The sequence below is a fragment of the Pseudorca crassidens genome, chromosome 12 (assembly GCF_039906515.1).
Source record: "Pseudorca crassidens isolate mPseCra1 chromosome 12, mPseCra1.hap1, whole genome shotgun sequence".
Lineage (NCBI taxonomy): Eukaryota > Metazoa > Chordata > Mammalia > Artiodactyla > Delphinidae > Pseudorca > Pseudorca crassidens.
The window spans coordinates 32,728,625-32,755,284 of record NC_090307.1 but is presented as its reverse complement, the minus strand read 5'-3'; the positions used below and the strand labels follow the sequence as shown (position 1 = coordinate 32,755,284).

The window sequence follows — 26,660 nt, the reverse complement described above, 5'->3', positions numbered from 1 at the left end:
GAGAGCGATGGTGAGAGTGATGATGAGAGCGATGGTGAGGCGATGGTGAGAGTGATGGTGAGTGATTTGCTGGGTGCGATGGTGAGAGCGATCATGAGAGCAATGTTGAGTGCGATGGTGAGAGCGATGTTGAGTGCGATGGCGAGTGTGATGTTGTGTGCGAGGGTGAGAGTGATCGTGAGTGTGAGGGTGAGAGTGATGGTGAGAGCGATGGTGAGAGTGATGGTGAGTACGATGGTGAGTACGTTGGTGCGTGCCATGCTGCGAGCTTTGGTGAGCGCCATGGTGAGACCGATGGTGAGAGCGAGGATAAGTGTGATGGTTAGAGTGATGCTGAGAGTAACGGTGAGTGCAGTGGTGAGTGCAGGGATGAGTGTGATACGGCAGTGCACATGATGGTGGGTGCGACGGTGATTGGGACGGTGAGAGTGAGCATGAGAGCGAAAGCGCGTGTGATGGTGCATGCGATGGAGAGTGCTTGGCTGAGTGCGATGGTGAGAGCAATTTTGAGAGCGATTTTGAATATGATGGAGAGTGTGATGGTGAGAACCATGGTGACAGACATGGTGAGTGCGATGTTGACAGCGATGGTGAGAGTGTTAGAGTGTGTGATGGAGCACGTGACAGTGTGTGCCCCAGTGCATGCTATGGTGAGTGCAATGGGGAGTGCAATGGTGAGAGTGATGGTGAAAGCGAATGTGAGTGCAAAGGTGTGTGCGATTGTGAGTGTGACTGTGAGTCTTATGGTGAGAAGATGGTAAGTGCGATGGTGAGAGCAACGGTGAGTGTGATGATGAGAGTGATGTTGAGAGCGACGGTGATGGTGAGAGCGATGGTGTGTACGATTATGAGTGTGATGGTGAGAGCGATGTGAGTCCGAGGGTGAGAACGATGCTGCTTTCGATGGTCCATGTGATGGTGCGTGACACACTGCATGCAATGGACAGTGCAATGCCAAGTGTGATCTTGAGAGTGGTCTTGAGAGCGACAGTGAGTGCAATTTTGAGTGTGATGGTGGGAGCGATGGTGAGAGTGATGGTGAGTGCGAATGCGAATGCTATGGTGAGTGCTAGGGTGAGAGCGACAGTGAGTGCGAGGGTGAGTGCGACGGGGAGAGCAATAATGAGAGCGATGGTGACTGCGAGGGTGAGTGCGATGGTGAGAGCGATAACGAGAGTGATGGTGACTGCCACAGTGAGAGAGCTGATGAGTGCGATAAGTACGATTGTGAGAGTGATGGTGAGTGCGATGGCGAGGGTGATGATGAGTGCGATGGTGAGAACAATGGTGAGAGTATCGTGAGTGCAACGGTGACAGTGATGCTGCGTGCGATGGTCCATTTAATGGTGAGTGAGATGGTGTGTGTGATGGTGAGAGCGAAGCGATGATGAGAGCAATGATGAGTGCAAAGGTGAGTGCTATGGTGAGAGCGATGGTGAGTGCAATGTTGAGAGCGATGGTGAGAGCGATGCAGGGTGCGATGATCAGTCCCATGGTGAGAGCAATAGTTAGAGTGATGGTGATTGTGAGGGTGACATCAATGTTGCGTGCAATGATCCGTGTGATGCTGAGTGCGATGGTGACTGCGATGGTGAGTGTGATGCTGAGAGCTATGGTGTGTTCGATGGTGAGTGTGATGGTGAGAGCAACGGAGAGTGCGATGGTGAGAGTGATGATGAGTGCGATAGTGTGTGCGATGGTCAGTGTGATGTTGAAGACGATGGTGAGAGCGATGATGAGAGCCATAGTGAGTGAGACGTGGAGTGCGATGGTGAAAGCAATGGTGAGAACAAAGGTGAGAGCAATGGTGAGAGCGATGGTGAGTGCGATGATGACGGTGATTGTGAGAGTGATGGTGAGTGTGATTGTGAGAGTGAAGCTGTGTGCAACTGTCCGTGTGATAGTGCATGCCAGGGTGCATGCGATGGAGAGTGTGATGCCGAGAGTGATATTGGAAGCGATCTTGAGAGCGATGGTGAGTGCGATTGTAAAAGCGATTGTTAGTGCCAAAGTGCGTGTGATGGTGAGTCAGATGGTGAGCATGATGGGGAAAGAGATGGTGAGTGTGAAGGTGAGTGCGGTGGTATGCACGATTGTGCATGCAATCGTTAGAGCAATGGAAAGTGCAATAGTTAGTGCGATGGTGACAGCGATGATGAGAGTGATGGTGAAAGCGATTGTGAATTCGAAGGTGTGAGTGAGGGTGTGTGCGATGGAGACTGGGATGCTGAGTGAGATGGTGAGAGAGATGGTGAAAGCAATTGTGAGTGCAATGATGAGTGTGATGCTGAGTGCGATGGTGCATGCGATGGTGCCAGCTATCGTGAGTGTGTTGGAGAGAGTGATGGTGAGTGTGATGTTCAGTGCTATGGTGAAACAGATAGTGCGTGTGACGGTGCACGCGACAGTGTGTGCCACTGTGCGTACAACAGTGTGTGCAATGGTGAGTTCAATGTGTAGTGCAACCATGAGAACAATGTTGAGTGCGACAGTGAGTGCAAGGGTGAGAGCCATGGTGTGTGCGATGGTTCGTTCGATGGAGTTGCGATGCTGAGTTTGATGGTTAGAGCGATCTAGAGTGTGATGATGAGTGCGATGGTGATTGTGATGGTGAGAGCGATGGTGAGTGAGATGGTGGGTGCAATAGTGAGAGCCATGGTGAATTCAACAGTGAGTGCGATGTTGAGAGCGATGGTGAGTGTGATGGTGAGAGCGATGGTGAGAGCGATGCTGAGTGTGATGGTGAGACCGATGGTGCATGCGATGGTGCGAGGGATGATGAGTGTGATGGTGAGAGTGATGGTGAGTGCAGTGTTCGATGCAATGCTGAGAGTGATAGTGCGTGCGATGTTACGTGCAAAAATGTGGGCCATGGTGCATGCGACAGTTTGTGAGACAGTGAGTGCAACGGTGAGTGCGACAGTGAGAGCAAAGTTGAGTGCGATGGATAGTGTGAGGGTGAGACCAATGGTGCCTGCGATGTTGCGTGCAATACAGAATGCCATGCTGAGCGCGATGATAGGAACAATCGTGAAAGCGATCGTGAGTGCGATGGTGAGAGCGATGATGAGTGCGAGTGTGAGAGCAATGGTGAGTGCGATGGTGAGATCGATGGTGACTGCGAGGGTGAGTGCATTGGTGAGAGCGATGGTGAGAGTGATGATGAGAGCGATGGTGAGGCGATGGTGAGAGTGATGGTGAGTGATTTGCTGGGTGCGATGGTGAGAGCGATCATGAGAGCAATGTTGAGTGCGATGGTGAGAGCAATGTGGAGTGCGATGGCGAGTGTGATGTTGTGTACGAGGGTGAGAGTGATCGTGAGTGTGAGGTTGAGAGTGATGGTGAGAGCGATGGTGAGAGTGATGGTGAGTGCGATGGTGAGTACGTTGGTGCGTGCCATGCTGCGAGCTTTGGTGAGCGCCATGGTGAGACCGATGGTGAGAGCGAGGATAAGTGTGATGGTTAGAGTGATGCTGAGAGTAACGGTGAGTGCAGTGGTGAGTGCAGTGATGAGTGTGATACGGCAGTGCACATGATGGTGGGTGCGACGGTGATTGGGACGGTGAGAGTGAGCATGAGAGCGAAAGCGCGTGTGATGGTGCATGCGATGGAGAGTGCTTGGCTGAGTGCGATGGTGAGAGCAATTTTGAGAGCGATTGTGAGTATGATGGAGAGTGTGATGGTGAGAACCATGGTGACAGACATGGTGAGTGCGATGTTGAGAGCGATGGTGAGAGTGTTAGAGCGTGTGATGGAGCACGTGACAGTGTGTGCCCCAGTGCATGCTATGGTGAGTGCTATGGTGAGTGCAATGGGGAGTGCAATGGTGAGAGTGATGGTGAAAGCGAATGTGAGTGCAAAGGTGTGTGCGATTGTGAGTGTGACTGTGAGTCTTATGGTGAGAAGATGGTAAGTGCGATGGTGAGAGCAATGGTGAGTGTGATGATGAGAGTGATGGTGAGAGGGACGGTGATGGTGATGGTGAGAGCGATGGTTTGTACGATTATGAGTGTGATGGTGAAAGCGATGTGAGTCCGAGGGTGAGAGCGATGCTGCTTTCGATGGTCCATGTGATGGTGCGTGACACGCTGCATGCAATGGACTGTGCAATGCCAATTGTGATCTTGAGAGTGGTCTTGAGAGCGACAGTGAGTGCAATTTTGAGTGTCATGGTGGGAACGACGGTGAGAGTGATGGTGAGTGCGATGGCATGTGCGATGGTGAGAACGATGGTGAGGGTGATGGTGAGAGCGATGTTGAGTGTGATGGTGAGAGTGATGGTGAGAGCGATGGTAAGTGCAATGGTAAGTGCGATGGTGAATGCGATGGTGAGTGTGATGGTGAGAGAGATGTTGAGAGCGAAGTTTAGTGCAATGCTGAGAGCGATGATGAGTGCAATTGTGAGAACAATGGTTAGTGCGATGGTGAGATCGATGGTGACTGCGAGGGTGAATGCGTTGTTGAGAGCGATGTTGAGAGCGATGGTGAGTGTGATGGCGAATGTGATGTTGAGTTCGAGGGTGAGAGCGATGGTGACTGCGAGCGTGAGTGCGATGGGGAGAGCGATATCGAGAGTGATGGTGACTGCCACAGTGAGAGATCTGTTGAGTGCGATAAGTACGATTGTGAGAGTGATGGTGAGTGCGATGGCGAGGATGATGATGAGTGCGATGGTGAGAACAATGGTGAGAGTATCGTGGGTGCAACGGTGACAGTGATGCTGCGTGCGATGGTCCATTTAATGGTGAGTGAGATGGTGTGTGTGATGGTGAGAGCGAAGCGATGATGAGAGCGATGATGAGTGCAAAGGTGAGTGCTATGGTGAGAGCGATGGTGAGAGCGATGGAGGGTGCGATGATGACGGTGATTGTGAGAGTGATGGTGAGTGTGATTGTGAGAGTGAAGCTGCGTGCAACTGTCCGTTTGATGGTGCACGCCAGGGTGCATGCGATGGAGAGTGCGATGCCGAGAGTGATATTGGGAGCGATCTTGAGAGCGATGGTGAGTGCGATTGTAAAAGCGATTGTTAGTGCCAAAGTGCGTGTGATGGTGAGTGCGATGGTGAGTCAGATGGTGAGCATGATGGGGAAAGAGATGGTGAGTGTGAAGGTGAGTGCGATGGTGTGCACGATTGTGCATGCAATCGTTAGAGCAATGGAAAGTGCGATGGTTAGTGCGATGGTGACAGCGACGATGAGAGTGATGGTGAAAGCGATTGTGAATTCGAAGGTGTGGGTGAGGGTGTGTGCGATGGAGACTGGGATGCTGAGTGAGATGGTGAGGGAGATGGTGAAAGCAATTGTCAGTGCAATGATGAGTGCGATGCTGAGTGCGATGGTGCATGCGATGGTGCCAGCTATCGTGAGTGTGTTGGAGAGAGTGATGGTGAGTGTGATGTTCAGTGCTATGGTGAAAGAGATAGTGCGTGTGACGGTGCACGCGACAGTGTGTGCCACTGTGCGTACAACAGTGTGTGCAATGGTGAGTTCAATGTGTAGTGCAACCATGAGAACAATGTTGAGTGCGACAGTGAGTGCAAGGGTGAGAGCCATGGTGTGTGCGATGGTTCGTTCGATGGAGTTGCGATGCTGAGTTTGATGGTTAGAGCGATCTAGAGTGTGATGATGAGTGCGATGGTGATTGTGATGGTGAGAGCGATGGTGAGTGAGATGGTGTGTGCAATAGTGAGAACCATGGTGAATTCAACAGTGAGTGCAATGTTGAGAGCGATGGTGTATGTGATGGTGAGAGCGATGGTGAGTACGATGGTGACAGCGATGCTGAGTGTGATGGTGAGACCGATGGTGCATGCGATGGTGTGAGGGATGATGAGTGTGATGGTGAGAGTGATGGTGAGTGCAATGTTCGATGCAATGCTGAGAGTGATAGTGCGTGCGATGTTACATGCAAAAATGTGGGCCATGGTGCATGCGACAGTCTGTCAGACAGTGAGTGCAACGGTGAGTGCGACAGTGACAGCAAAGTTGAGTGCGACGGATAGTGTGAGGGTGACACCAATGGTGCCTGCGATGTTGCGTGCAATACAGAATGCCATGCTGAACGCGATGATAGGAAGAATCGTGAAAGCGATCTTGAGTGCAATGGTGAGAGCGATGATGAGTGCAAGTGTGAGAGCAATGGTGAGTGCGATGGTGAAATCGATGGTGACTCCGAGGGTGAATGCGTTGGTGAGAGCGATGGTGAGAGCGAAGGTGAGTGCGATGTTGAGAACGATGGTGAGAGTGATGATGAGAGCGATGGTGAGGCGATGGTGAGTGCGATGGTGAGTGCTATGCTGTGTGTGACGGTGAGAGCGATTTTGAGTGCGATGGTGGGAGCGATGGTGAGTGCGATGGTGAATGTGATGGTGAGTGCGAGGGTGAGAGCGATGGTGAGTGTGAGGGTGAGTGCGATGGGGAGAGCGATAATGAGAGTGATGGTGACTGCCACATTGAGAGAGCTGATGAGTGCGATGAGTACGATTGTGAGAGTGATGGTGGGTGCGATGGTGAGGGCGATGATGAGTGAGATGGTGTGTGCAATAGTGAGAACCATGGTGAATTCAACAGTGAGTGCAATGTTGAGAGCGATGGTGTATGTGATGGTGAGAGCGATGGTGAGTACGATGGTGAGAGCGATGCTGAGTGTGATGGTGAGACCGATGGTGCATGCGATGGTGCGAGGGATGATGAGTGTGATGGTGAGAGTGATGGTGAGTGCAATGTTCGATGCAATGCTGAGAGTGATAGTGCGTGCGATGTTACGTGCAAAAATGTGGGCCATGGTGCATGCGACAGTTTGTGAGACAGTGAGTGCAACGGTGAGTGCGACAGTGAGAGCAAAGTTGAGTGCGATGGATAGTGTGAGGGTGAGACCAATGGTGCCTGCGATGTTGCCTGCAATACAGAATGCCATGCTGAGCGCGATGATAGGAACAATCGTGAAAGCGATCGTGAGTGCGATGGTGAGAGCGATGATGAGTGCGAGTGTGAGAGCAATGGTGAGTGCGATGGTGAGATCGATGGTGACTGCGAGGGTGAGTGCATTGGTGAGAGCGATGGTGAGAGTGATGATGAGAGCGATGGTGAGGCGATGGTGAGAGTGATGGTGAGTGATTTGCTGGGTGCGATGGTGAGAGCGATCATGAGAGCAATGTTGAGTGCGATGGTGAGAGCAATGTTGAGTGCGATGGCGAGTGTGATGTTGTGTGCGAGGGTGAGAGTGATCGTGAGTGTGAGGGTGAGAGTGATGGTGAGAGCGATGGTGAGAGTGATGGTGAGTACGATGGTGAGTACGATGGTGAGTACGTTGGTGCGTGCCATGCTGCGAGCTTTGGTGAGCGCCATGGTGAGACCGATGGTGAGAGCGAGGATAAGTGTGATGGTTAGAGTGATGCTGAGAGTAACGGTGAGTGCAGTGGTGAGTGCAGTGATGAGTGTGATACGGCAGTGCACATGATGGTGGGTGCGACAGTGATTGGGACGGTGAGAGTGAGCATGAGAGCGAAAGCGCGTGTGATGGTGCATGCGATGGAGAGTGCTTGGCTGAGTGCGATGGTGAGAGCAATTTTGAGAGCGATTGTGAGTATGATGGAGAGTGTGATGGTGAGAACCATGGTGACAGACATGGTGAGTGCGATGTTGAGAGCGATGGTGAGAGTGTTAGAGCGTGTGATGGAGCACGTGACAGTGTGTGCCCCAGTGCATGCTATGGTGAGTGCTATGGTGAGTGCAATGGGGAGTGCAATGGTGAGAGTGATGGTGAAAGCGAATGTGAGTGCAAAGGTGTGTGCGATTGTGAGTGTGACTGTGAGTCTTATGGTGAGAAGATGGTAAGTGCGATGGTGAGAGCAATGGTGAGTGTGATGATGAGAGTGATGGTGAGAGGGACGGTGATGGTGATGGTGAGAGCGATGGTTTGTACGATTATGAGTGTGATGGTGAAAGCGATGTGAGTCCGAGGGTGAGAGCGATGCTGCTTTCGATGGTCCATGTGATGGTGCGTGACACGCTGCATGCAATGGACTGTGCAATGCCAATTGTGATCTTGAGAGTGGTCTTGAGAGCGACAGTGAGTGCAATTTTGAGTGTCATGGTGGGAACGACGGTGAGAGTGATGGTGAGTGCGATGGCATGTGCGATGGTGAGAACGATGGTGAGGGTGATGGTGAGAGCGATGTTGAGTGTGATGGTGAGAGTGATGGTGAGAGCGATGGTAAGTGCAATGGTAAGTGCGATGGTGAATGCGATGGTGAGTGTGATGGTGAGAGAGATGTTGAGAGCGAAGTTTAGTGCAATGCTGAGAGCGATGATGAGTGCAATTGTGAGAACAATGGTTAGTGCGATGGTGAGATCGATGGTGACTGCGAGGGTGAATGCGTTGTTGAGAGCGATGTTGAGAGCGATGGTGAGTGTGATGGCGAATGTGATGTTGAGTTCGAGGGTGAGAGCGATGGTGACTGCGAGCGTGAGTGCGATGGGGAGAGCGATATCGAGAGTGATGGTGACTGCCACAGTGAGAGATCTGTTGAGTGCGATAAGTACGATTGTGAGAGTGATGGTGAGTGCGATGGCGAGGATGATGATGAGTGCGATGGTGAGAACAATGGTGAGAGTATCGTGGGTGCAACGGTGACAGTGATGCTGCGTGCGATGGTCCATTTAATGGTGAGTGAGATGGTGTGTGTGATGGTGAGAGCGAAGCGATGATGAGAGCGATGATGAGTGCAAAGGTGAGTGCTATGGTGAGAGCGATGGTGAGTGCAATGTTGAGAGCGATGGTGAGAGCGATGGAGGGTGCGATGATGACGGTGATTGTGAGAGTGATGGTGAGTGTGATTGTGAGAGTGAAGCTGCGTGCAACTGTCCGTGTGATGGTGCACGCCAGGGTGCATGCGATGGAGAGTGCGATGCCGAGAGTGATATTGGGAGCGATCCTGAGAGCGATGGTGAGTGCGATTGTAAAAGCGATTGTTAGTGCCAAAGTGCGTGTGATGGTGAGTGCGATGGTGAGTCAGATGGTGAGCATGATGGGGAAAGAGATGGTGAGTGTGAAGGTGAGTGCGATGGTGTGCACGATTGTGCATGCAATCGTTAGAGCAATGGAAAGTGCGATGGTTAGTGCGATGGTGACAGCGACGATGAGAGTGATGGTGAAAGCGATTGTGAATTCGAAGGTGTGGTTGAGGGTGTGTGCGATGGAGACTGGGATGCTGAGTGAGGTGGTGAGGGAGATGGTGAAAGCAATTGTCAGTGCAATGATAAGTGCGATGCTGAGTGCGATGGTGCATGCGATGGTGCCAGCTATCGTGAGTGTGTTGGAGAGAGTGATGGTGAGTGTGATGTTCATTGCTATGGTGAAACAGATAGTGCGTGTGACGGTGCACGCGACAGTGTGTGCCACTGTGCGTACAACAGTGTGTGCAATGGTGAGTTCAATGTGTAGTGCAACCATGAGAACAATGTTGAGTGCGACAGTGAGTGCAAGGGTGAGAGCCATGGTGTGTGCGATGGTTCGTTCGATGGAGTTGCGATGCTGAGTTTGATGGTTAGAGCGATCTAGAGTGTGATGATGAGTGCGATGGTGATTGTGATGGTGAGAGCGATGGTGAGTGAGATGGTGTGTGCAATAGTGAGAACCATGGTGAATTCAACAGTGAGTGCAATGTTGAGAGCGATGGTGTATGTGATGGTGAGAGCGATGGTGAGTACGATGGTGAGAGCGATGCTGAGTGTGATGGTGAGACCGATGGTGCATGCGATGGTGTGAGGGATGATGAGTGTGATGGTGAGAGTGATGGTGAGTGCAATGTTCGATGCAATGCTGAGAGTGATAGTGCGTGCGATGTTACATGCAAAAATGTGGGCCATGGTGCATGCGACAGTTTGTCAGACAGTGAGTGCAACGGTGAGTGCGACAGTGACAGCAAAGTTGAGTGCGACGGATAGTGTGAGGGTGAGACCAATGGTGCCTGCGATGTTGCGTGCAATACAGAATGCCATGCTGAACGCGATGATAGGAAGAATCGTGAAAGCGATCTTGAGTGCAATGGTGAGAGCGATGATGAGTGCAAGTGTGAGAGCAATGGTGAGTGCGATGGTGAAATCGATGGTGACTCCGAGGGTGAATGCGTTGGTGAGAGCGATGGTGAGAGCGAAGGTGAGTGCGATGTTGAGAACGATGGTGAGAGTGATGATGAGAGCGATGGTGAGGCGATGGTGAGTGCGATGGTGAGTGCTATGCTGTGTGTGACGGTGAGAGCGATTTTGAGTGCGATGGTGGGAGCGATGGTGAGTGCGATGGTGAATGTGATGGTGAGTGCGAGGGTGAGAGCGATGGTGAGTGTGAGGGTGAGTGCGATGGGGAGAGCGATAATGAGAGTGATGGTGACTGCCACATTGAGAGAGCTGATGAGTGCGATGAGTACGATTGTGAGAGTGATGGTGGGTGCGATGGTGAGGGCGATGATGAGTGAGATGGTGTGTGCAATAGTGAGAACCATGGTGAATTCAACAGTGAGTGCAATGTTGAGAGCGATGGTGTATGTGATGGTGAGAGCGATGGTGAGTACGATGGTGAGAGCGATGCTGAGTGTGATGGTGAGACCGATGGTGCATGCGATGGTGCGAGGGATGATGAGTGTGATGGTGAGAGTGATGGTGAGTGCAATGTTCGATGCAATGCTGAGAGTGATAGTGCGTGCGATGTTACGTGCAAAAATGTGGGCCATGGTGCATGCGACAGTTTGTGAGACAGTGAGTGCAACGGTGAGTGCGACAGTGAGAGCAAAGTTGAGTGCGATGGATAGTGTGAGGGTGAGACCAATGGTGCCTGCGATGTTGCCTGCAATACAGAATGCCATGCTGAGCGCGATGATAGGAACAATCGTGAAAGCGATCGTGAGTGCGATGGTGAGAGCGATGATGAGTGCGAGTGTGAGAGCAATGGTGAGTGCGATGGTGAGATCGATGGTGACTGCGAGGGTGAGTGCATTGGTGAGAGCGATGGTGAGAGTGATGATGAGAGCGATGGTGAGGCGATGGTGAGAGTGATGGTGAGTGATTTGCTGGGTGCGATGGTGAGAGCGATCATGAGAGCAATGTTGAGTGCGATGGTGAGAGCAATGTTGAGTGCGATGGCGAGTGTGATGTTGTGTGCGAGGGTGAGAGTGATCGTGAGTGTGAGGGTGAGAGTGATGGTGAGAGCGATGGTGAGAGTGATGGTGAGTACGATGGTGAGTACGATGGTGAGTACGTTGGTGCGTGCCATGCTGCGAGCTTTGGTGAGCGCCATGGTGAGACCGATGGTGAGAGCGAGGATAAGTGTGATGGTTAGAGTGATGCTGAGAGTAACGGTGAGTGCAGTGGTGAGTGTGATACGGCAGTGCACATGATGGTGGGTGCGACGGTGATTGGGACGGTGAGAGTGAGCATGAGAGCGAAAGCGCGTGTGATGGTGCATGCGATGGAGAGTGCTTGGCTGAGTGCGATGGTGAGAGCAATTTTGAGAGCGATTGTGAGTATGATGGAGAGTGTGATGGTGAGAACCATGGTGACAGACATGGTGAGTGCGATGTTGAGAGCGATGGTGAGAGTGTTAGAGCGTGTGATGGAGCACGTGACAGTGTGTGCCCCAGTGCATGCTATGGTGAGTGCTATGGTGAGTGCAATGGGGAGTGCAATGGTGAGAGTGATGGTGAAAGCGAATGTGAGTGCAAAGGTGTGTGCGATTGTGAGTGTGACTGTGAGTCTTATGGTGAGAAGATGGTAAGTGCGATGGTGAGAGCAATGGTGAGTGTGATGATGAGAGTGATGGTGAGAGGGACGGTGATGGTGATGGTGAGAGCGATGGTGTGTACGATTATGAGTGTGATGGTGAGAGCGATGTGAGTCCGAGGGTGAGAACGATGCTGCTTTCGATGGTCCATGTGATGGTGCGTGACACGCTGCATGCAATGGACAGTGCAATGCCAATTGTGATCTTGAGAGTGGTCTTGAGAGCGACAGTGAGTGCAATTTTGAGTGTCATGGTGGGAACGACGGTGAGAGTGATGGTGAGTGCGATGGCATGTGCGATGGTGAGAACGATGGTGAGGGTGATGGTGAGAGCGATGTTGAGTGTGATGGTGAGAGTGATGGTGAGAGCGATGGTAAGTGCAATGGTAAGTGCGATGGTGAATGCGATGGTGAGTGTGATGGTGAGAGAGATGTTGAGAGCGAAGTTTAGTGAAATGCTGAGAGCGATGATGAGTGCAATTGTGAGAACAATGGTTAGTGCGATGGTGAGATCGATGGTGACTGCGAGGGTGAATGCGTTGTTGAGAGCGATGATGAGAGCGATGGTGAGTGTGATGGCGAATGTGATGTTGAGTTCGAGGGTGAGAACGATGGTGACTGCGAGCATGAGTGCGATGGGGAGAGCGATATCGAGAGTGATGGTGACTGCCACAGTGAGAGATCTGTTGTGTGCGATAAGTACGATTGTGAGAGTGATGGTGAGTGCGATGGCGAGGATGATGATGAGTGCGATGGTGAGAACAATGGTGAGAGTATCGTGGGTGCAACGGTGACAGTGATGCTGCGTGCGATGGTCCATTTAATGGTGAGTGAGATGGTGTGTGTGATGGTGAGAGCGAAGCGATGATGAGAGCGATGATGAGTGCAAAGGTGAGTGCTATGGTGAGAGCGATGGTGAGTGCAATGTTGAGAGCGATGGTGAGAGCGATGGAGGGTGCGATGATGACGGTGATTGTGAGAGTGATGGTGAGTGTGATTGTGAGAGTGAAGCTGCGTGCAACTGTCCGTTTGATGGTGCACGCCAGGGTGCATGCGATGGAGAGTGCGATGCCGAGAGTGATATTGGGAGCGATCTTGAGAGCGATGGTGAGTGCGATTGTAAAAGCGATTGTTAGTGCCAAAGTGCGTGTGATGGTGAGTGCGATGGTGAGTCAGATGGTGAGCATGATGGGGAAAGAGATGGTGAGTGTGAAGGTGAGTGCGATGGTGTGCACGATTGTGCATGCAATCGTTAGAGCAATGGAAAGTGCGATGGTTAGTGCGATGGTGACAGCGACGATGAGAGTGATGGTGAAAGCGATTGTGAATTCGAAGGTGTGGGTGAGGGTGTGTGCGATGGAGACTGGGATGCTGAGTGAGATGGTGAGGGAGATGGTGAAAGCAATTGTCAGTGCAATGATGAGTGCGATGCTGAGTGCGATGGTGCATGCGATGGTGCCAGCTATCGTGAGTGTGTTGGAGAGAGTGATGGTGAGTGTGATGTTCAGTGCTATGGTGAAAGAGATAGTGCGTGTGACGGTGCATGCGACAGTGTGTGCCACTGTGCGTACAACAGTGTGTGCAATGGTGAGTTCAATGTGTAGTGCAACCATGAGAACAATGTTGAGTGCGACAGTGAGTGCAAGGGTGAGAGCCATGGTGTGTGCGATGGTTCGTTCGATGGAGTTGCGATGCTGAGTTTGATGGTTAGAGCGATCTAGAGTGTGATGATGAGTGCGATGGTGATTGTGATGGTGAGAGCGATGGTGAGTGAGATGGTGTGTGCAATAGTGAGAACCATGGTGAATTCAACAGTGAGTGCAATGTTGAGAGCGATGGTGTATGTGATGGTGAGAGCGATGGTGAGTACGATGGTGAGAGCGATGCTGAGTGTGATGGTGAGACCGATGGTGCATGCGATGGTGTGAGGGATGATGAGTGTGATGGTGAGAGTGATGGTGAGTGCAATGTTCGATGCAATGCTGAGAGTGATAGTGCGTGCGATGTTACATGCAAAAATGTGGGCCATGGTGCATGCGACAGTTTGTCAGACAGTGAGTGCAACGGTGAGTGCGACAGTGAGAGCAAAGTTGAGTGCGACGGATAGTGTGAGGGTGACACCAATGGTGCCTGCGATGTTGCGTGCAATACAGAATGCCATGCTGAACGCGATGATAGGAAGAATCGTGAAAGCGATCTTGAGTGCAATGGTGAGAGCGATGATGAGTGCAAGTGTGAGAGCAATGGTGAGTGCGATGGTGAAATCGATCGTGACTCCGAGGGTGAATGCGTTGGTGAGAGCGATGGTGAGAGCGAAGGTGAGTGCGATGTTGAGAACGATGGTGAGAGTGATGATGAGAGCGATGGTGAGGCGATGGTGAGTGCGATGGTGAGTGCTATGCTGTGTGTGACGGTGAGAGCGATTTTGAGTGCGATGGTGGGAGCGATGGTGAGTGCGATGGTGAATGTGATGGTGAGTGCGAGGGTGAGAGCGATGGTGAGTGTGAGGGTGAGTGCGATGGGGAGAGCGATAATGAGAGTGATGGTGATGGCCACATTGAGAGAGCTGATGAGTGCGATGAGTACGATTGTGAGAGTGATGGTGGGTGCGATGGCGAGGGCGATGATGAGTGAGATGGTGAGAACAATGGTGAGAGCTATGGTGAGTGCGACGGTGAGTGATGCTGCGTGCGATGGTCCATTTAATGGTGAGTGAGATGGTGTGTGTGATGGTCAGAGTGAAGCGAAGATGAGAGCAATGATGAGTGCAATGGTGAGTGCTCTGGTGAGAGCGATGGTGAGTGCAATGTTGAGAGCGATGGAGGCTGCGATGATCAGTCCGATGGTGAGAGCGATAGTTAGAGTGATGGTGATTGTGAGGGTGACATCAATGTTGCGTGCAATGATCCGTGTGATGCTGAGTGTGATGGTGACTGCGATGGTGAGTGTGACGCTGAGAGCTATGGTGTGTTCGATGGTGAGTGCGATGGTGAGAGCAACGGAGAGTGCGATGGTGAGAGTGATGATGAGTGCGATAGTGTGTGCGATGGTCAGTGTGATGTTGAGGGCGATGGTGAGAGCGATGATGAGAGCCATAGTGAGTGAGACGTGGAGTGCGATGGTGAAAGCAATGGTGAGAACAAAGGTGAAAGCAATGGTGAGAACGATGGTGAGTGCGATGATGACGGTGATTGTGAGAGTGATGTTGAGTGTGATTGTGAGAGTGAAGCTGCGTGCAACTGTCCGTGTGATGGTGCATGCCAGGGTGCATGCGATGGAGAGTGCGATGCCGAGAGTGATATTGGGAGCGATCTTGAGAGCGATGGTGAGTGCGATTGTAAAAGCGATTGTTAGTGCCAAAGTGCGTGTGATGGTGAGTGCGATGGTGAGTCAGATGGTGAGCATGATGGGGAAAGAGATGGTGAGTGTGAAGGTGAGTGCGATGGTGTGCACGATTGTGCATGCAATCGTTAGAGCAATGGAAAGGGCGATGGTGACAGCGATGATGAGAGTGATGGTGAAAGCGATTGTGAATTCGAAGGTGTGGGTGAGGATGTGTGCGATGGAGACTGGGATGCTGAGTGAGATGGTGAGAGAGATGGTGAAAGCAATTGTGAGTGCAATGCTGAGTGCGATGCTGAGTGCGATGGTGCATGCGATGGTGCCAGCTATCGTGAGTGTGTTGGAGAGAGTGATGGTGAGTGTGATGTTCAGTGCTATGGTGAGAGAGATAGTGCGTGTGACGGTGCACGCGACAGTGTGTGCCACTGTGCGTACAACAGTGTGTGCAATGGTGAGTTCAATGTGTAGTGCAACCATGAGAACAATGTTGAGTGTGACAGTGAGTGCAACGGTGAGAGCCATGGTGTGTGCGATGGTTCGTTCGATGGAGTTGCGATGCTGAGTTTGATGGTTAGAGCGATCTAGAGTGTGATGATGAGTGCGATGGTGATTGTGATGGTGAGAGCGATGGTGAGTGAGATGGTGGGTTCAATAGTGAGAGCCATGGTAAATTCAACAGTGAGTGCGATGTTGAGAGCGATGGTGTATGTGATGGTGAGAGCGATGGTGAGTACGATGGTGAGAGCGATGCTGAGTGTGATGGTGAGACCGATTGTGCATGCGATGGTGCGAGGGATGATGAGTGTGATGGTGAGAGTGATGGTGAGTGCAATGTTCGATGCAATGCTGAGAGTGATAGTGCGTGCGATGTTACGTGCAAAAATGTGGGCCATGGTGCATGCGACAGTTTGTGAGACAGTGAGTGCAACGGTGAGTGCGACAGTGAGAGCAAAGTTGAGTGCGATGGATGGTGTGAGGGTGAGACCAATGGTGCCTGCGATGTTGCGTGCAATACAGAATGCCATGCTGAGCGCGATGATAGGAACAATCGTGAAAGCGATCGTGAGTGCGATGCTGAGAGCGATGATGAGTGCGAGTGTGAGAGCAATGGTGAGTGCGATGGTGAGATCGATGGTGACTGCGAGGGTGAGTGCATTGGTGAGAGCGATGGTGAGAGTGATGATGAGAGCGATGGTGAGGTGATGGTGAGAGTGATGGTGAGTGATTTGCTGGGTGCGATGGTGAGAGCGATCATGAGAGCAATGTTGAGTGCGATGGTGAGAGCAATGTTGAGTGCGATGGCAAGTGTGATGTTGTGTGCGAGGGTGAGAGTGATCGTGAGTGTGAGGGTGAGAGTGATGGTGAGAGCGATGGTGAGACTGATGGTGAGTACGATGGTGAGTACGTTGGTGCGTGCCATGCTGCGAGCTTTGGTGAGCGCCATGGTGAGACCGATGGTGAGAGCGAGGATAAGTGTGATGGTTAGAGTGATGCTGAGAGTAACGGTGAGTGCAGTGGTGAGTGCAGTGATGAGTGTGATACGGCAGTGCACATGATGGTGGGTGCGACAGTGATTGGGACGGTGAGAGTGAGCATGAGAGCGAAAGCGCGTGTGATGGTGCATGCGATGGAGAGTGCTTGGCTGAGTGCGATGGTGAGAGCAATTTTGAGAGCGATTGTGAGTATGATGGAGAGTGTGATGGTGAGAACCATGGTGACAGACATGGTGAGTGCGATGTTGAGAGCGATGGTGAGAGTGTTAGAGCGTGTGATGGAGCACGTGACAGTGTGTGCCTCAGTGCATGCTATGGTGAGTGCTATGGTGAGTGCAATGGGGAGTGCAATGGTGAGAGTGATGGTGAAAGCGAATGTGAGTGCAAAGGTGTGTGCGATTGTGAGTGTGACTGTGAGTCTTATGGTGAGAAGATGGTAAGTGCGATGGTGAGAGCAATGGTGAGTGTGATGATGAGAGTGATGGTGAGAGCGACGGTGATGGTGAGAGCGATGGTGTGTACGATTATGAGTGTGATGGTGAGAGCGATGTGAGTCCGAGGGTGAGAGCGATGCTGCTTTCGATGGTCGATATGATGGTGCGTGACACGCTGCATGCAATGGACAGTGCAATGCCAATTGTGATCTTGAGAGTGGTCTTGAGAGCGACAGTGAGTGCAATTTTGAGTGTCATGGTGGGAACGACGGTGAGAGTGATGGTGAGTGCGATGGCATGTGCGATGGTGAGAACGATGGTGAGGGTGATGGTGAGAGCGATGTTGAGTGTGATGGTGAGAGTGATGGTGAGAGCGATGGTAAGTTCAATGGTAAGTGCGATGGTGAATGCGATGGTGAGTGTGATCTTGAGAGAGATGTTGAGAGCGAAGTTTAGTGCAATGGTGAGAGCGATGATGAGTGCAATTGTGAGAACAATGGTTAGTGCGATGGAGAGATTGATGGTGACTGCGAGGGTGAATGCGTTGTTGAGAGCGATGTTGAGAGCGATGGTGAATGTGATGGCGAATGTGATGTTGAGTGCGAGGGTGAGAGCGATGGTGACTGCGAGCGTGAGTGCGATGGGGAGAGCGATATCGAGAGTGATGGTGACTGCCACAGTGAGAGATCTGTTGAGTGCGATAAGTACGATTGTGAGAGTGATGGTGAGTGCGATGGCGAGGATGATGATGAGTGCGATGGTGAGAACAATGGTGAGAGTATCGTGGGTGCAACGGTGACAGTGATGCTGCGTGCGATGGTCCATTTAATGGTGAGTGAGATGGTGTGTGTGATGGTGAGAGTGAAGCGATGATGAGAGTGATGATGAGTGCAAAGGTGAGTGCTATGGTGAGAGCGATGGTGAGTGCAATGTTGAGAGCGATGGAGGGTGCGATGATGACGGTGATTGTGAGAGTGATGGTGAGTGTGATTGTGAGAGTGAAGCTGCGTGGAACTGTCCGTTTGATGGTGCACGCCAGGGTGCATGCGATGGAGAGTGCGATGTCGAGAGTGATATTGGGAGCGATCTTGAGAGCGATGGTGAGTGCGATTGTAAAAGCGATTGTTAGTGCCAAAGTGCGTGTGATGGTGAGTGCGATGGTGAGTCAGATGGTGAGCATGATGGGGAAAGAGATGGTGAGTGTGAAGGTGAGTGCGATGGTGTGCACGATTGTGCATGCAATCGTTAGAGCAATGGAAAGTGCGATGGTTAGTGCGATGGTGACAGCGACGATGAGAGTGATGGTGAAAGCGATTGTGAATTCGAAGGTGTGGGTGAGGGTGTGTGTGATGGAGACTGGGATGCTGAGTGAGATGGTGAGGGAGATGGTGAACGCAATTGTCAGTGCAATGATAAGTGCGATGCTGAGTGCGATGGTGCATGCGATGGTGCCAGCTATCGTGAGTGTGTTGGAGAGAGTGATGGTGAGTGTGATGTTCAGTGCTATGGTGAAACAGATAGTGCGTGTGTCGGTGCATGCGACAGTGTGTGCCACTGTGCGTACAACAGTGTGCAATGGTGAGTTCAATGTGTAGTGCAACCATGAGAACAATGTTGAGTGCGACAGTGAGTGCAAGGGTGAGAGCCATGGTGTGTGCGATGGTTCGTTCGATGGAGTTGCGATGCTGAGTTTGATGGTTAGAGCGATCTAGAGTGTGATGATGAGTGCGATGGTGATTGTGATGGTGAGAGCGATGGTGAGTGAGATGGTGGGTGCAATAGTGAGAACCATGGTGAATTCAACAGTGAGTGCGATGTTGAGAGCGATGGTGTATGTGATGGTGAGAGCGATGGTGAGTACGATGGTGCGAGGGATGATGAGTGTGATGGTGAGAGTGATGGTGAGTGCAATGTTCGATGCAATGCTGAGAGTGATAGTGCGTGCGATGTTACATGCAAAAATGTGGGCCATGGTGCATGCGACAGTTTGTGAGACAGTGAGTGCAACGGTGAGTGCGACAGTGACAGCAAAGTTGAGTGCGACGGATAGTGTGAGGGTGAGACCAATGGTGCCTGCGATGTTGCGTGCAATACAGAATGCCATGCTGAACGCGATGATATGAAGAATCGTGAAAGCAATCGTGAGTGCAATGGTGAGAGCGATGATGAGTGCAAGTGTGAGAGCAATGGTGAGTGCGATGGTAAAATCGATGGTGACTCCGAGGGTGAATGCGTTGGTGAGAGCGATGGTGAGAGCGAAGGTGAGTGCGATGTTGAGAACGATGGTGAGAGTGATGATGAGAGCGATGGTGAGGCGATGGTGAGTGCGATGGTGAGTGCTATGTTGTGTGTGACGGTGAGAGCGATTTTGAGTGCGATGGTGGGAGCGATGGTGAGTGCGATGGTGAATGTGATGGTGAGTGCGAGCGTGAGAGCGATGGTGAGTGTGAGGGTGAGTGCGATGGGGAGAGCGATAATGAGAGTGATGGTGACTGCCACAGTGAGAGAGCTGATGAGTGCGATGAGTACGATTGTGAGAGTGATGGTGGGTGCGATGGCAAGGGCGATGATGAGTGAGATGGTGAGAACAATGGTGAGAGCTATGGTGAGTGCGACGGTGAGTGATGCTGCGTGCGATGGTCCATTTAATGCTGAGTGAGATGGTGTGTGTGATGGTCAGAGTGAAGCGATGATGAGAGCAATGATGAGTGCAATGGTGAGTGCTATGGTGAGAGCGATGGTGAGAGCGATGGAGGGTGCGATGATCACTCCGATGGTGAGAGCGATAGTGAGAGTGATGGTGATTGTGAGGGTGACATCAATGTTGCGTGCAATGATCCGTGTGATGCTGAGTGCGATGGTGACTGCGATGGTGAGTGTGATGCTGAGAGCTATGGTGTGTTCGATGGTGAGTGCGATGGTGAGAGCAACGGAGAGTGCGATGGTGAGAGTGATGATGAGTGCGATAGTGTGTGCGATGGTCAGTGTGATGTTGAGGGCGATGGTGAGACCGATGATGAGAGCCATAGTGAGTGAGACGTGGAGTGCGATGGTGAAGGCAATGGTGAGAACAAAGGTGAGAGCAATGGTGAGAGCGATGGTGAGTGCGATGATGACGGTGATTGTGAGAGTGATGGTGAGTGTGATTGTGAGAGTGAAGCTGCGTGCAACTGTCCGTGTGATGGTGCATGCCAGGGTGCATGCGATGGAGAGTGCGATGCCGAGAGTGATATTGGGAGCGATCTTGAGAGCGATGGTGAGTGCGATTGTAAAAGCGATTGTTAGTGCCAAAATGCGTGTGATGGTGAGTGCGATGGTGAGTCAGTTGGTGAGCATGATGGGGAAAGAGATGGTGAGTGTGAAGGTGAGTGCGATGGTGTGCACGATTGTGCATGCAATCGTTAGAGCAATGGAAAGTGCGATGGTTAGTGCGATGGTGACAGCGATGATGAGAGTGATGGTGAAAGCGATTGTGAATTCGAAGGTGTGGGTGAGGGTGTGTGCGATGGAGAATGGGATGCTGAGTGAGATGGTGAGAGAGATGGTGAAAGCAATTGTGAGTGCAATGATGAGTGCGATGCTGAGTGTGATGGTGCCAGCTATCGTGAGTGTGTTGGAGAGAGTGATGGTGAGTGTGATGTTCAGTGCTATGGTGAAACAGATAGTGCGTGTGACGGTGCACGCGACAGTGTGTGCCACTGTGCGTACAACAGTGTGTGCAATGGTGAGTTCAATGTGTAGTGCAACCATGAGGACAATGTTGAGTGCGACAGTGAGTGCAAGGGTGAGAGCCATGGTGTGTGCGATGGTTCGTTCGATGGAGTTGCGATGCTGAGTTTGATGGTTAGAGCGATCTAGAGTGTGATGATGAGTGCGATGGTGATTGTGATGGTGAGAGCGATGGTGAGTGAGATGGTGGGTGCAACAGTGAGAACCATGGTGAATTCAACTGTGAGTGCAATGTTGAGAGCGATGGTGTATGTGATGGTGAGAGCGATGGTGAGTACGATGGTGAGAGCGATGCTGAGTGTGATGGTGAGACCGATGGTGCATGCGATGGTGCGAGGGATGATGAGTGTGATGGTGAGAGTGATGGTGAGTGCAATGTTCGATGCAATGTTGAGAGTGATAGTGCGTGCGATGTTACATGCAAAAATGTGGGCCATGGTGCATGCGACAGTTTGTGAGACAGTGAGTGCAACGGTGAGTGCGACAGTGAGAGCAAAGTTGAGTGCGACGGATAGTGTGAGGGTGAGACCAATGGTGCCTGCGATGTTGCGTGCAATACAGAATGCCATGCTGAACGCGATGATAGGAAGAATCGTGAAAGCGATCTTGAGTGCAATGGTGAGAGCGATCATGAGTGCAAGTGTGAGAGCAATGGTGAGTGCGATGGTGAAATCGATGGTGACTCCGAGGGTGAATGCGTTGGTGAGAGCGATGGTGAGATCGAAGGTGAGTGCGATGTTGAGAACGATGGTGAGAGTGATGATGAGAGCGATGGTGAGGCGATGGTGAGTGCGATGGTGAGTGCTATGCTGTGTGTGACGGTGAGAGCGATTTTGAGTGCGATGGTGGGAGTGATGGTGAGTGCGATGGTGAATGTGATGGTGAGTGTGAGGGTGAGAGCGATGGTGAGTGTGAGGGTGAGTGCGATGGGGAGAGCGATAATGAGAGTGATGGTGACTGCCACATTGAGAGAGCAGATGAGTGCGATGAGTACGATTGTGAGAGTGATGGTGGGTGCGATGGCGAGGGCGATGATGAGTGAGATGGTGAGAACAAAGGTGAGAGCTATGGTGAGTGCGACGGTGAGTAATGCTGCGTGCGATGGTCCATTTAATGGTGAGTGAGATGGTGTGTGTGATGGTCAGAGTGAAGCGAAGATGATTGCAATGATGAGTGCAATGGTGAGTGCTATGGTGAGAGCGATGGTGAGTGCAATGTTGAGAGCGATGGAGGCTGCGATGATCAGTCCGATGGTGAGAGCGATAGTTAGAGTGATGGTGATTGTGAGGGTGACATCAATGTTGCATGCAATGATCCGTGTGATGCTGAGTGTGATGGTGACTGCGATGGTGAGTGTGACGCTGAGAGCTATGGTGTGTTCGATGGTGAGTGCGATGGTGAGAGCAACAGAGAGTGCGATGGTGAGAGTGATGATGAGTGCGATAGTGTGTGCGATGGTCAGTGTGATGTTGAGGGCGATGGTGAGAGCGATGATGAGAGCCATAGTGAGTGAGACGTGGAGTGCGATGGTGAAAGCAATGGTGAGAACAAAGGTGAGAGCAATGGTGAGAACGATGGTGAGTGCGATGATGACGGTGATTGTGAGAGTGATGGTGAGTGTGATTGTGAGAGTGAAGCTGCGTGGAACTGTCCGTGTGATGGTGCATGCCAGGGTGCATGCGATGGAGAGTGCGATGCCGAGAGTGATATTGGGCGCGATCTTGAGAGCGATGGTGAGTGCGATTGTAAAAGCGATTGTTAGTGCCAAAGTACGTGTGATGGTGAGTGCGATGGTGAGTCAGATGGTGAGCATGATGGGGAAAGAGATGGTGAGTGTGAAGGTGAGTGCGATGGTGTGCACGATTGTGCATGCAATCGTTAGAGCAATGGAAAGTGCGATGGTTAGTGCGATGGTGACAGCGATGATGAGAGTGATGGTGAAAGCGATTGTGAATTCGAAGGTGTGGGTGAGGGTGTGTGCGATGGAGACTGGGATGCTGAGTGAGATGGTGAGAGAGATGGTGAAAGCAATTGTGAGTGCAATGCTGAGTGCGATGCTGAGTGCGATGGTGCATGCGATGGTGCCAGCTATCGTGAGTGTGTTGGAGAGAGTGATGGTGAGTGTGATGTTCAGTGCTATGGTGAGAGAGATAGTGCGTGTGACGGTGCACGCGACAGTGTGTGCCACTGTGCGTACAACAGTGTGTGCAATGGTGAGTTCAATGTGTAGTGCAACCATGAGAACAATGTTGAGTGCGACAGTGAGTGCAAGGGTGAGAGCCATGGTGTGTGCGATGGTTCGTTCGATGGAGTTGCGATGCTGAGTTTGATGGTTAGAGCGATCTAGAGTGTGATGATGAGTGCGATGGTGATTGTGATGGTGAGAGCGATGGTGAGTGAGATGGTGGGTGCAATAGTGAGAGCCATGGTGAATTCAACAATGAGTGCGATGTTGAGAGCGATGGTGAGTGTGATGGTGAGAGCGATGGTGAGTACGATGGTGAGAGCGATGCTGAGTGTGATGGTGAGACCGATGGTGCATGCGATGGTGCGAGGGATGATGAGTGTGATGGTGAGAGTGATGGTGAGTGCAATGTTCGATGCAATGCTGAGAGTGATAGTGCGTGCGATGTTACGTGCAACAATGTGGGCCATGGTGCATGCGACAGTTTGTGAGACAGTGAATGCAACGGTGAGTGCGACAGTGAGAGCAAAGTTGAGTGCGATGGATAGTGTGAGGGTGAGACCAATGGTGCCTGCGATGTTGCCTGCAATACAGAATGCCATGTTGAGCGCGATGATAGGAACAATCGTGAAAGCGATCGTGAGTGCGAGTGTGAGAGCAATGGTGAGTGCGATGGTGAGATCGATGGTGACTGCGAGGGTGAGTGCATTGGTGAGAGCGATGGTGAGAGTGATGATGAGAGCGATGGTGAGGCGATGGTGAGAGTGATGGTGAGTGATTTGCTGGGTGCGATGGTGAGAGCGATCATGAGAGCAATGTTGAGTGCGATGGTGAGAGCAATGTTGAGTGCGATGGCGAGTGTGATGTTGTGTGCGAGGGTGAGAGTGATCGTGAGTGTGAGGGTGAGAGTGATGGTGAGAGCGATGGTGAGAGTGATGGTGAGTACGATGGTGAGTACGTTGGTGCGTGCCATGCTGCGAGCTTTGGTGAGCGCCATGGTGAGACCGATGGTGAGAGCGAGGATAAGTGTGATGGTTAGAGTGATGCTGAGAGTAACGGTGAGTGCAGTGGTGAGTGCAGTGGTGAGTGTGATACGGCAGTGCAAATGATGGTGGGTGCGACAGTGATTGGGATGGTGAGAGTGAGCATGAGAGCGAAAGCGCGTGTGATGGTGCATGCGATGGAGAGTGCTTGGCTGAGTGCGATGGTGAGAGCAATTTTGAGAGCGATTGTGAGTATGATGGAGAGTGTGATGGTGAGAACCATGGTGACAGACATGGTGAGTGCGATGTTGAGAGCGATGGTGAGAGTGTTAGAGCGTGTGATGGAGCACGTGACAGTGTGTGCCCCAGTGCATGCTATGGTGAGTGCTATGGTGAGTGCAATGGGGAGTGCAATGGTGAGAGTGATGGTGAAAGCGAATGTGAGTGCAAAGGTGTGTGCGATTGTGAGTGTGACTGTGAGTCTTATGGTGAGAAGATGGTAAGTGCGATGGTGAGAGCAATGGTGAGTGTGATGATGAGAGTGATGATGAGAGCGACAGTGATGGTGATGGTGAGAGCGATGGTTTGTACGATTATGAGTGTGATGGTGAGAGCGATGTGAGTCCGAGGGTGAGAGCGATGCTGCTTTCGATGGTCCATGTGATGGTGCGTGACACGCTGCATGCAATGGACAGTGCAATGCCAAGTGTGATCTTGAGAGTGGTCTTGAGATCGATAGTGAGTGCAATTTTGAGTGTCATGGTGGGAACGACGGTGAGAGTGATGGTGAGTGCGATGGCATGTGCGATGGTGAGAACGATGGTGAGGGTGATGGTGAGAGCGATGTTGAGTGTGATGGTGAGAGTGATGGTGAGAGCGATGGTAAGTGCAATGGTAAGTGCGATGGTGAATGCGATGGTGAGTGTGATGGTGAGAGAGATGTTGAGAGCGAAGTTCAGTGCAATGGTGAGAGCGATGATGAGTGCAATTGTGAGAACAACGGTTAGTGCGAAGGTGAGATCGATGGTGACTGCGAGGGTGAATGCGTTGTTGAGAGCGATGTTGAGAGCGATGGTGAGTGTGATGGCGAATGTGATGTTGAGTTCGAGGGTGAGAGCGATGGTGACTGCGAGCGTGAGTGCGATGGGGAGAGCGATATCGAGAGTGATGGTGACTGCCACAGTGAGAGAGCTGATGAGTGCGATAAGTACGATTGTGAGAGTGATGGTGAGTGCGATGGCGAGGATGATGATGAGTGCGATGGTGAGAACAATGGTGAGAGTATCATGAGTGCAACGGTGACAGTGATGCTGCGTGAGATGGTCCATTTAATGGTGAGTGAGATGGTGTGTGTGATGGTGAGAGCGAAGCGATGATGAGAGCGATGATGAGTGCAAAGGTGAGTGCTATGGTGAGAGCGATGGTGAGTGCAATGTTGAGAGCGATGGTGAGAGCGATGGAGGGTGCGATGATGACGTTGATTGTGAGTGTGATGGTGAGTGTGATTGTGAGAGTGAAGCTGTGTGCAACTGTCCGTGTGATGGTGCATGCCAGGGTGCATGCGATGGAGAGTGCGATGCCGAGAGTGATATTGGGCGTGATCTTGAGAGCGATGGTGAGTGCGATTGTAAAAGCGATTGTTAGTGCCAAAGTGCATGTGATGATGAGTGCGATGGTGAGTCAGATGGTGAGCATGATGGGGAAAGAGATGGTGAGTGTGAAGGTGAGTGCGATGGTGTGCACGATTGTGTATGCAATCGTTAGAGCAATGGAAAGTGCGATGGTTAGTGCGATGGTGACAGCGATGATGAGAGTGATGGTGAAAGCGATTGTGAATTCGAAGGTGTGGGTGAGGGTGTGTGCGATGGAGACTGTGATGCTGAGTGAGATGGTGAGAGAGATGGTGAAAGCAACTGTGAGTGCAATGATGAGTGCGATGCTGAGTGTGATGGTGTCAGCTATCGTGAGTGTGTTGGAGAGAGTGATGGTGAGTGTGATGTTCAGTGCTATGGTGAAACAGATAGTGCCTGTGACGGTGCACGCTACAGTGTGTGCCACTCTGCATACAACAGTGTGTGCGATGGTGAGTTCAATGTGTAGTGCAACCATGAGAACAATGTTGAGTGCGACAGTGAGTGCAAGGGTGAGAGCCATGGTGTGTGCGATGGTTCGTTCGATGGAGTTGCGATGCTGAGTTTGATGGTTAGAGTGATCTAGAGTGTGATGATGAGTGCTATGGTGATTGTGATGGTGAGAGCGATGGTGAGTGAGATGGTGGCTGCAATAGTGAGAGCCATGGTGAATTCAACAGTGAGTGCGATGTTGAGAGCGATGGTGAGTGTGATGGTGAGAGCGATGCTGAGTGTGATGGTGAGACCGATGTTGAGTGTGATGGTGAGACCGATGGTGCATGCGATGGTGCGAGGGATGATGAGTGTGATGGTGAGAGTGATGGTGAGTGCAATGTTCGATGCAATGCTGAGAGTGATAGTGCGTGCGATGTTACGTGCAAAAATGTGGGCCATGGTGCATGCGACAGTTTGTGAGACAGTGAGTGCAACGGTGAGTGCGACAGTGAGAGCAAAGTTGAGTGCGACGGATAGTGTGAGGGTGAGACCAATGGTGCCTGCAATGTTGCGTGCAATACAGAATGCCATGCTGAGCGCGATGATAGGAACAATCGTGAAAGCGATCGTGAGTGCGATGCTGAGAGCGATGAT

The 26,660-nt window shown here is 51.6% G+C and overlaps 1 protein-coding gene across 1 annotated transcript; it reads left to right on the top strand.

Moving 5' to 3' along the window:
- Positions 1 to 4,857: 4,857 nt before the first annotated feature.
- Positions 4,858 to 21,814, top strand: LOC137204035 (protein starmaker-like). Its single transcript, XM_067701372.1, has 7 exons — positions 4,858 to 4,957; positions 6,048 to 6,140; positions 9,994 to 10,086; positions 13,928 to 14,020; positions 19,140 to 19,232; positions 21,334 to 21,426; positions 21,750 to 21,814. The coding sequence occupies exons 1-7, from the start codon at positions 4,858 to 4,860 to the stop codon at positions 21,812 to 21,814; spliced, it is 630 nt and encodes a 209-aa protein (XP_067557473.1).
- The last annotated feature ends 4,846 nt before the right edge of the window (positions 21,815 to 26,660 follow it).